The sequence below is a fragment of the Dipodomys merriami genome, unplaced genomic scaffold (assembly GCF_024711535.1).
Source record: "Dipodomys merriami isolate MVZ:Mamm:240054 unplaced genomic scaffold, mDipMer1.0.p SCAF_125, whole genome shotgun sequence".
Taxonomy (NCBI): domain Eukaryota; kingdom Metazoa; phylum Chordata; class Mammalia; order Rodentia; family Heteromyidae; genus Dipodomys; species Dipodomys merriami.
In genome coordinates this window covers 2,018,780-2,029,464 of record NW_027202549.1, presented here as the reverse complement: position 1 = coordinate 2,029,464, position 10,685 = coordinate 2,018,780, and the positions used below count along the sequence as shown (strand labels likewise).

Below are 10,685 nucleotides of genomic sequence, written 5' to 3'. Positions count from 1 at the left end.
GAAGGATTTTCTCTTGCACCTCTCACATCTGGGAGAGCAAATGGGCATCAGCTGAATTAGTGGAAGGTGGTATGACTGTCTCTCTCTCTCTCTCTCTCTCTCTCTCTCTCTCTCTCTCTCTCTCTCTCTCTCTCTCTCTCTCTCTCTCTCTCTCTCTCTCTCTCGTTTCCAGCTGTACCTGCAGGTGCTGAGGATCTCTGATGCCCAGTGGAGCTTGGCTTCTTCTGGGAGCTGCTCAGAGGCCGGCCAGCCCACCCGCACCTGTCCCTGTGAGTCAGAGCCCTGTCCTTAGGGAACTGCATCTACCTAGCAAGGGAGAATCTGCCAGGGAACCTGACCAATGGGGATTGTCTGTCAAGGGCCAATGAGGATCATCTATCTCGAATGCATCCAAGGAGGATGGCCCACCCACCCAAACATGGCCAATGAGGACCTTCCATTCAGAATATAGCCAATGAGGATCATCTGTTTAAAATACGGCCAATAAGGATCATCCAACACAGGACATGGCCAATGAGAATCATCCACCAGAAGACATAATTACACATATAATTACAAATGACATATGTTATAATGCATTAATTATTTATTTTAAAATATAACTACAACATAGCAATTAGTTAATATAATTAATATAGCATATGATGACATAGTATACCTAATATACTATATTAATATAATATAATTAATTATTAAATAAATACTACATATAAATAATACATATAATATTAGATAATATAATCATATAGTATATGAATATATGAATCACTATATTGTTATATAATATGTACTATAATTATATCACATAGTATTATATGATGTTGTTATATATTAAGAATATCACTGCGGGGCGCTGGTGGCTCACGCTTGTAATCCTAGCTACTCAGGAGGCTGAGATCTGAGGAGCATAGTTCAAAGCCAGCCCGGGCAGGAAAGACCGTGAGACTCCTATCTCCAATAAACCACTAGAAAACCGGAAGTGGCGTTGTAGCTCAAGTGGTAGAGCGCTCGCCTTGAGCTGAAGAGCTGAAGGACAGCACCCAGGCCCACAGTTCAAGCCCCACGACCGACAAAAAAAAAAAAAAAAGGATACCACTATACAACATAGTGATTTATATGGTATATCTAATATGTAACATGATAACATACTTTTGCATATAATCTATTAAGATAAATATATATTATAAAATAGGCCCTGGTGGCTCTTACCTGTCATTCTAGTTAACTAAGGAGGCTCAGATCTGAGCATCACGGTTCAAAGCCAGCCTAGGCAGGAAAGTCCATGATATTCTTATCTCCAAATAACCACCAGAAAACTAGAAGTGGAGCTGTAACTCAAGTAGAAGAGCCTCAGCCTTGTATAAAACGGCTAAGAGGCAATGCCCAGGCTCTGACTTTGAGCTCCAGTACCAGATTTGTTTGGTTGTTTAGTTTGGGTGCTGGTCATAGGGCTTGAACTCAGGGCCTGGTGACTGTCCTCGTGAGCTTTGCTTTCATTCAATCCTGACACTCTGCCACTGGAGCCTCAGCTCCGTTCCTGCTTTTATTTGTTTGTTTATTTAGTGCTTTGCTGGACATCAGAGTCGCACATCTCCTGGCTTGGCTTCAAACCGTGATCCTCAGATCTCAGCCTCCCAAGTTGAGATGACAGGGGCGTGCGCCCCACCAGCACCAGGCAGAACTACCTTTCTTTGGGCAGCCTCAGAAGCCTCCTCGGAGCCTCCTGATAATCAAAGCAGACTTTTTCTCCCAGGAGGTGGAATGTTCCTTCACTCTGACTTTGATGCAGAGATACAATCGCACCCCTCACCCACCTCTCCTGGGTAGTTGGATTAAGTGAAGAACTTCAATATCTTTTCCCAGTCCTGGGCTTGAACTCAGGGCCTGGGCACTGACCCTGAACCCCTTTGTGCTCAAGGCTAGCGCTCTATTGCATGAGCCACAGCGTCACTTTGGGTGTTTCTGAGTCGTGCATTGGAGATCCCACTACTGTGGGATCCAGAACACACCCACTTCCCCAGCTCCCCCATTCCCTTATTTCCTTGTCTCCTGTGTCTTTGTCTCCATTGGGAGAGTCACTGACCGATCCTTAGAAATACGGGTGTCAGAAGCTCACACCTGTAATCCCAGCTACTCAGGAGGCTGAGGATCATGGTTCAAAGTTAGCTCAGGCAGGAAAGCCAGTGAGACTCTGATCTCCAATGAACCAGCAAAAAGCCACAAGCCAAGGTGTGGCTCAAGTGGTAGCACACCAACTTTGAGTGAAAGAGCCAAGCCTCTCTAGCCTGGTCCTATACAAAAGATCTGCAGTAGCCCGGCTGCTGGTAGCTCAGGCCTGTCATCCCAGGTTACTCAAGAGGCTGAGATCTGAGGATCGCGGTTCAAAGCCAGCCAGGCCAGGAAAGAAAAAACCACTCAGAAAAAACCTGGAAATGGCGCCATGGCTCAAGTGGTAGAGAGTCAGCCTTGAGCACAAACAGGCTGGGGGACAGGCCCTGAGTTCGAAACCAGCAGAAAAAAAAATTTTGTGGTGAGTATTCTAGGTTAGTAAGTTTGCATTGCACACCATACCAAACATCTTCACTGTTCAACCACACACACACACACACACACACACACACACACACACACACACACACACAAATCACAAATAGCCATGGTAGATATGATGATCTGGGGATGGGTTGGGGCACACTGGGGACCAATGAATGCATTTACAGGGCAGGGGCTGTGGTTTGACTCTTACCTATCCGCCAGGTAAGGGAGACAGGCAAGAATTCGTCTTTTAGCTTTTCAAGAATCCCTCCCTCATTTTCTAGAGTGATCCCTTATTTTTTTTTTTAATTTTATTTTTATTTGTGGGTGGTGGGGCTTGAACTCTGGGCCTGGGCACTGTCCCTCAGCTCTTCAGCTCAAGGCCGGCGTTCTACCACTTGAGCTGTTATGCCAAGGTTGCAGGACCCCCACCAAGAAGACCACCGAGAGTCAGACTCTACAGCCGTTTTATGGTTTTATTTAAACGGGCTGCAGCTCAGGCCTCATTCTACACTCCGACACAGTGGAGCCCAGGAGAAGAGCCCTGAGCTAAGGATTTTCAGGGCTTATAAAGGCACACAACCAACCAGGTGTTTGGATTACCACCACGTGTTGCTCTGCTAGACAGAAACAAGCAACAAGTGGTCACTGCCTCAAATTTTAACCTTTCATTCCCTCCTTGACTTATGCTTCTGAGCCACAATCTTGTGGCTCTGGCCCAAAACTCAGCTCCAACAGCTCTTGATCTTGAATGGGTAGAGTCCCTCTCTGACCTTAGCCATACTATTCAACAACAATACCAATAACAATCAGTTCATTTTTCTTTTCTTGAGGCGTACGCAGAGTGGTTGGTTAGGATGCTTGGAGACTTCCCATGTTTCCCCATGGTCATCCAGGGCAAAGGGGTCAGCCAGTCTGGCATGGGAGCAGTGGATCCAAGCAGCAATGCCGTCCACCTTAAGGGCAGTGGGTGTAGACAATAGCACCATGTAAGGTCTCTTCCACCGTGGTTCCAGAGATCTCAAGTTGTGCCTTCGAACAAACACCCAGTCCCCTGGTTTAAACAAATGGGGGGTAGGAATAGGAGCAGAATCATATAATGCTCTAAGCTGGGGCCACATACACCAGCTGTAAATAGTCAAGCTTACACAGGAAATTCAGTATCACTCAAATCAGCAAGCAATTCAGTCTGAAGGCTAGGGATAATGGGTGGAGGGTGTCCATACATTATTTCAAAAGGAGTAAAGCCAAGCTGATAGGGTGAATTTCTTATTCTAAACAAGGCAAAAGGAAGGAGCGATACCCAGTCTGCGCCAGTCTCCAAGGCCAATTTAGTTAAGGTCTCTTTTAGAGTCCAATTCATTCTTTCTACCTGCCCTGAACTCTGGGGTCTGTAAGCACAGTGCAATTTCAAATCCATCCCCAGTGCCATGGCTATGCCCTGACTTACTTTTTTTTTTTTTTTTTTTTTTTGGGTCCGGTCATGGGGTCTGAACTCTGGGCCTGGGTGCTGTCCCTCAGCTCGTCAGCTCAAGGCCAGCACTCTACCACTTGAGCCACAGCACCACTTCCGGCTTTTTTCTTTTTTGCTTATGTGGTGCTGAGGAATCGAACCCAGGGCCTCATGCATGCAAGGCAAGCGTTCTACCACTGAGCTACCTTCCCAGCCCCCCTGACTTACTTTTGAGACGAAGGCCGGTCCATTGTCCGACCCGATGGTGGATGGAAGCCATACCTGGGTAGTATTTCTTCCAGGATCTTCTTAGCCACGACGTTCGCAGTCTCATGCTTTGTTGGGTAGGCTTCAACCCATCCTGAAAAGGTGTCTTCAAAAACTAGCAAATATTTATATCCAAATTTTCCAGTTTTTAACTTCTGTGAAGTCTACTTCCCAATACACACCTGGCCTATCTCCACGGAGGCGAGCTCCTTTTGTAACTGGTTGATTGGGGGCATTGGTGAGCTGACAGGCTTTACAATTTTTAACAATGTCCTCAATGAGTTGATTTCCTTGCCTAATTTTTGCCTCTGAGTGTCGGAGCAAGTCCTGCATTCTTCGGGTTCCCATGTGAGAGACCCGATGGATTCTTTTAAGAATCCCCTTGCCCAATCTTTGTGGCAAGATAAGTTTCCCTTCACCAGTTTTCCACCAGTCTTTGTTTCCTTCTCTGTCCGGGGGTTTATAGGCCATGGGAATTTTCTTTATTCACTCCAAGTCTTCTTGGGGGTACTGAGGCTCAGGAGGCAAAGCTCGTGGCCCTGGGTCTACTAGAGTCAGCACTTCTGCTCTGGGCTGGAGAGCCGCCTCCTTAGCTGCCTGATCGGCCAAGTTATTTCCTTTGGTTATAGAATCAGTTCTCTTTTGATGGCCAGGGCAGTGCATAATGGCAATATTTGCTGGTTCCCATAAGGCCCGGATGAGGCTTAAAATGTCTTGTTTGTTTTTAATAGCCTTTCCCTCAGCTGTCAGCAGCCCCCTCTCTTAGTAAATGGCTCCATGGACATGCACAGTGGCAAAAGCATACCGACTGTCCGTGTAAATGTTTAGTCTCTTCCCTTTTCCCATCTGTAGGGCTTTTGTTAGTGTCACTAGTTCTGCTCTTTGTGCAGATGTTCCCTGGGGGAGGGCTTCTGCCCAAACTATCTCAGTGTCCATGATAACTGCTGCGCCCGCGTACCTTTTTCCATCTCAAATGAACCAGGTATGCTCAGCATGCGACAGTGGCGAGTCCAACAAGTCTGGCCTCTTTTCCTTGGCCCAGTCTCTCTTTTCATGCTCAATTTCACGTTCTCTGTCCTTCCTTTCCCGTCTTTGCTCCTCTGTCTCTCTCTTATTGTAAAACCTATTCCGCCGCGGCTACTGGATCCCTAATAGACTTCTCACCAAATCTGTCTAGAGCCTGCAACTTTCGCTTTATGTCTGGTGCAGCTTGATTTATATAGGCAAACATAATACAAACAAAACACACGCAGGCCTGACAGTTATGAAAAAAAGCTTACAAAGTGGAGATCTCCCGAATTGGTCCGCTGACTCCTGTCACGGTGGGGTTCCCCACCCACACCCCACAGCAGAAGGAGCAGACCCACAGTGGGCGAGTTGGGCCTTGGTTAGGAGGCCCTCTTGGTCAGTTCCAGCCCAACACTGAACCGACCTCTGCCCCACTATTCACACGGTGGGGTTCCAAGGCCCCCCCTCCCGCTCCACATGGCAGGGTTACCCCTGCCCCACAAGAGGATCTGGGACATCTCCCAGTTCCTCCAGGGTTGTTGTGCAAGCGCATCCGCTTTGACAACCCTTTACAAATCGGAGCGGCCATCCTCACAAAGGAAAATGAAAGTAAAACAGACAAACGACAGGACAAGACAAATTAACAAAGACAGCGCTGTTTTACCTTTGGAGTCTGAGGTCTCAGGGGTCTTGGGGGGGGGGGGGAATCCCGGATGAGCCCCCAGTAATGTTATGCCAAGGTCGCAGGACCCCCCACCAAGAAGACCACCAAGAGTCAGACTCTGCAGCTGTTTTATGGTTTTATTTAAACAGGCTGCAGCTCAGGCCTCGTCCTACACTCCGACACAGCGGACCCCAGAAGGAGAGCCCCAAGCTAAGGATTTGCAGGGTTTATAAAGGCACACAACCAACCAGGTGTTTGGATTACCACCACGTGTTGCTCTACTAGACAGAAACAAACAACAAGTGGTCACTGCCTCAAAACTTTAACCCTTCAGAGCCATGGCTCCATGTCTGGCTTTTTTTTATTCTGCTTTATGGGTGCTGAGGAATTGAACCCAGGGCCTCGTGCTCATGAGGATGCCTTGTGATTCTTGCATGATTCACCCCCTCCAACAAAGAAAAAGAAAGAACAGACACACACATCCCACCAGGAAAGGGGAAAGATAAAAGTCTCTATTCAAAGCCAGAAAAAAAAAAAACAACCCAAATCATAGAAATGCAAGAAGAAAATGCCCGCTGGGTTACATCACAGAATCTCGAGATGGACTTGGAGAAAGTTCTGGAAAGTTCCTTGGCTTCGCAGTTCACCAGGCCCTTCCCAGCCACCCCCCCTTCGCCCCCGTGTGCTTCCCCTTACCACCCCCCACCCCGCTTTTTTGTTGTTGTTGTTGTTTTTTAATAAATGAAGAAAACAAACCGAGTTCAAATCCAGCTCCGTCCAGAGACAAAGAGCTGCTTTTTTTCTTTTACTACAGCGACAGCAATCGTTTTTACTCTTATTTTTCCATTTGGAATGATGATTATAATTATTAATTATTATTTTTACTAAAACGTTTGGTTTAAAACAGTTATTAAGTATATATAAAACAGAGAACACAGGATCTGGTCCGTTTTCTGCTAGTTAAATGGCAGTCTCTCTCTGTCTCTCTCTCATTTGGAACAAGGGTTACAATACAGACCTCCCTGGGTGGGGTGGGGGGGGGTTGGGGTAGGGGGTGGAGGGGTGGAGAGTCCTTCCCCCCCCCAGCAAAGAACTAATGTTGTAGCTACAGCACAAATCACGCCTGATGGCTGGTCAGGCGGGAAAGGCACCCGCGATCGAGGACACAAGGCTGGGAGGACTGGAAAGGGTTGCTCGGTGGCCATGAGTGAGGACACAGGGCAGACAGACAGACAGACAGACACAGGATCAACCAGACAGGGTCACTCAGTGGCCACCACTGAGGATACAGGACAGATGGACCCAGGGAAGGGACCACAGAGGGTCACTTGGTGGCTATGACTGGAGGACATGGGATAGATAGACGCAGGGAGGGGACCACAGAGGGTCACTCAGTGGCCACGACAGAGGGACACAGGACAGACAGACATGGAGGGGGACTCCCGAGGGTCACTTGGTAGCCATGACAGAGGGACACGGGACAGACAGACTCAGGGAGAGGACCACTGAGGGTCACTTGGTAGCTATGACCAGAAGACATGGGACAGAGACTCAGGGAGAGGACCACAGAGGGTCACTCAGTGGCCACGACAGAGGGACACAGGACAGACAGACATGGAGGGGGACCACCGAGGGTCACTTGGTGGCCATGACAGAGGGACACGGGACAGACAGACGCAGGGAGGGGACCACCGAGGGTCACTCAGTGGCCACGACAGAGGGACATGGCACAGACAGACACAGGGAGGGGACCACTGAGGGTCACTCAGTGGCCACGACAGAAGGTCACGGGACAGACAGACATGGAGGGGGACCACCGAGGGTCACTTGGTGCCTATGCCTGGGGACATGGGACAGCCAGAGGCAGGGAGGGGACCACTGAGGGTCACTTGGTGGCCAAGACCGAGGGATCCCGGGACGGACGGCCGCAGGGTGGGGAGGCCGAGGGTCACTGGGAGGCCGGGGCGGTGGAGGCCGAGGCGGTGGAGGCCGGGGCGGTGGAGGCGGAGGCCGGGGCGGTGGAGGCCGAGGCGGTGGAGGCCAGGGCGGTGGAGGCGGAGGCCGGGGTGGTGGAGGCTGGGGCGGTGGAGGCCGGGGCGGTGGAGGCGGAGGCCGGGGCGGTGGAGGCCGCGGTGTTGGAGGCCGTGGTGGAGGCCGGGGCGGTGGAGGCCGGGGCGGTGGAGGCCGAGGCGGTGGTGGAGGCCGGGGCGGCGGTGGAGGCCGTGGTGGAGGCCGGGGCGGTGGAGGCCGGGGCGGCGGTGGAGGCCGCGGTGGTGGAGGCCGGGGCGGTGGAGGCCGGGGCGGTGGAGGCCGGGGCGGCGGTGGAGGCCGGGGCGGCGGTGGAGGCCGGGGCGGTGGAGGCCGGGGCGGCGGCGGCCCTGCGCTGCTCCATCCCGGGCGGCAGGAAGCCGGCGATGATGGGCACGGGCCAGATGAGGGCGGCGACGCTCCAGACCACGATGACGAGCGTCATGAAGCAGGCCACCAGCGTGGACTCGACGGGCTTGCGGTGCGGCCTCCAGCCGGCGTCGGCGCCGCCGCCGGGCAGCCGCTCGGGGCTGAAGTCCAGGCAGCAGAAGCGGCGCGGGGCGGCGCGGGGCGGCGCGGGGCGGCCGCAGCCCACGCACAGCCGCAGGTCCCGCGGCGCGGCGCCCGCGCCCGGCGGCTCGATGAGCAGCGGCGGCCCCACGCGGTGGAAGGCGGCGGCGAAGAGCGCGCGGCCGCGCGCGGCGGTGGAGAAGAGCAGCAGGTCGCAGTGCGGCGCGCCCCCGGGCCCCGCGCCGCCCCGCGCGCCGCCCCGCGCGCCCCAGCGCACCAGCAGCCCGCTCAGCGCGGCGCGCTGCACGCTGAGGTTGCAGGGCGCCCCGCCGGCCTCGCCGCCGTCGTCGCTGCGGTTGGCGGCGGCGCTGGCGTTGGCCCCGGCCTCCCCCGCCGCCCCGGCCTCCCCCGCCGCCCCGCGCCGGCCCGCGGCGGCCGCCAGCAGCAAGCCCAGCGCGGCGGCGGCCAGCCCGGGCGGCGGGGCCCGCATGGCGGCACGCAGGAGATGGAGGAGGAGGAGAGTCCGGGAGGAGGAGGAGGAGGACGGGGACGCGCCGCCAGGCTGCTCGCCGCCGCCGCCGCTGCTGCTGCTGCTGCTGCTGCTGCTGCCGATCGTGGTCGCATGGCACCGAGCCCGGGCGGGATCTGGGGGTGGTGGGAGGAGGAGGGGGGGAGAATCTGAGCTGGGAGGGGGGGTGGTGGGGAGGAGGGAGGGGGAGGAGGGAGGGGAGGGGAGGAGCCGGGGAGGGGCGCAGGGAAGGGTTGGTGGGGGTGGAGCTCCACCTGGGGGGAGAGGGAGGGAGGAGGAGGAGGGGGAGGAGGGGAGGGAGGGGGAGGAGGAGGAGGGAGGAGGAGGAGGGGAGGGGCGCAGGGAGGGGTTGGTGGGGGTGGAGCTCCACCTGGGGGAGAGGGAGGGAGGAGGAGGAGGAGGGGGAGGAGGGGAGGGAGGGGGAGGAGGAGGAGGGAGGGGGAGGAGGAGGAGGGGAGGGGCGCAGGGAGGGGTTGGTTCTGGGGTGGAGCTCCACCTGGGGGAGAGGGGAGGGAGGAGGGGGGAGAGGGAGGGAGGAGGGGGGAGAGGGAGGGAGGAGGGAGGGGAGGAGGAGGGGAGGAGGAGGGGAGGGGCTCTGGGTTGGTTTTGGGATGGAGCTCCACCAGGGGGGAGAGGGAGGGAGGAGGAGGAGGGGGAGGAGGGGAGGGAGGGGGAGGAGGAGGGAGGGGGAGGAGGAGGAGGGGAGGGGCGCAGGGAGGGGTTGGTTCTGGGGTGGAGCTCCACCTGGGGGAGAGGGGAGGGAGGAGGGGGGAGAGGGAGGGAGGAGGGGGGAGAGGGAGGGAGGAGGGAGGGGAGGAGGAGGGGAGGAGGAGGGGAGGGGCTCTGGGTTGGTTTTGGGATGGAGCTCCACCAGGGGGGAGAGGGAGGGAGGGAGGAGGGAGGGGGAAGAGGAGGAGGAGGGGAGGAGCCGGGGAGGGGCGCAGGGAAGGGTTGGTGGGGGTGGAGCTCCACCTGGGGGAGAGGGAGGGAGGAGGAGGAGGAGGGGGAGGAGGGGAGGGAGGGAGGAGGGAGGGGAGGAGGGGGGGGAGGGAGGGGAGGAGCCGGGGAGGGAGGGGGAGGAAGGGCGCAGGGAAGGGTTGGCTTTGGGGTGGAGCTCCACCATGGGGGAGAGGGAGGGAGGGAGGAGGGGGGAGAGGGAGGGAGAAGGGAGAGGAGGAGGAGGGGAGGGGCTCTGGGTTGGCTTTGGGGTGGAGCTCCACCTGGGGGAGAGGGCAGGGAGGGAGGGGGGAGGAGGAGGAGGGGGAGGAGGAGGAGGAGGGGAGGGGCTCTGGGTTGGCTTTGGGGTGGAGCTCCACCATGGGGGAGAGGGAGGAAGGGAGGAGGGAGGGGAGGAGGAGGGAGGGGCTCTGGGTTGGTTCTGGGGTGGAGCTCCACCTGGGAGAGAGGGGAGGGAGGGAGGAGGGAGGGGGAGGGAGGAGGGAGGAGGAGGAGGGGAGGGGCTCTGGGTTGGCTTTGGGGTGGAGCTCCACCATGGGGGAGAGGGAGGGAGGGGAGGAGGGAGGGGAGGAGGAGGGGAGGAGGAGGGGAGGGGCTCTGGGTTGGTTCTGGGGTGGAGCTCCACCATGGGGGGGAGGGAGGGAGGGAGGAGGGAGGGGGAAGAGGAGGAGGAGGGGAGGGGCACAGGAGGGGTTGGCTTTGGGGTGGAGCTCCACCTGGGGGAGAGGGGAGGG

General features: G+C 55.9%; 1 protein-coding gene across 1 annotated transcript; it reads right to left on the bottom strand.

The window, feature by feature from the left end:
- Window positions 1-6,640: 6,640 nt before the first annotated feature.
- Tmem158 (transmembrane protein 158) lies at window positions 6,641-8,955 on the bottom strand. Its single transcript, XM_070017421.1, has one exon. It carries the CDS (start codon window positions 8,953-8,955, stop codon window positions 7,876-7,878), a length of 1,080 nt encoding a protein of 359 aa, XP_069873522.1. The 3' UTR covers window positions 6,641-7,875.
- Window positions 8,956-10,685: the final 1,730 nt, after the last annotated feature.

What these genes read in the sequence shown, in the direction of transcription:
- Tmem158 (XM_070017421.1), bottom strand. Translation starts at nt 8,955, where the DNA reads ATGCGGGCCCCGCCGCCCGGGCTGGCCGCCGCCGCGCTGGGCTTGCTG.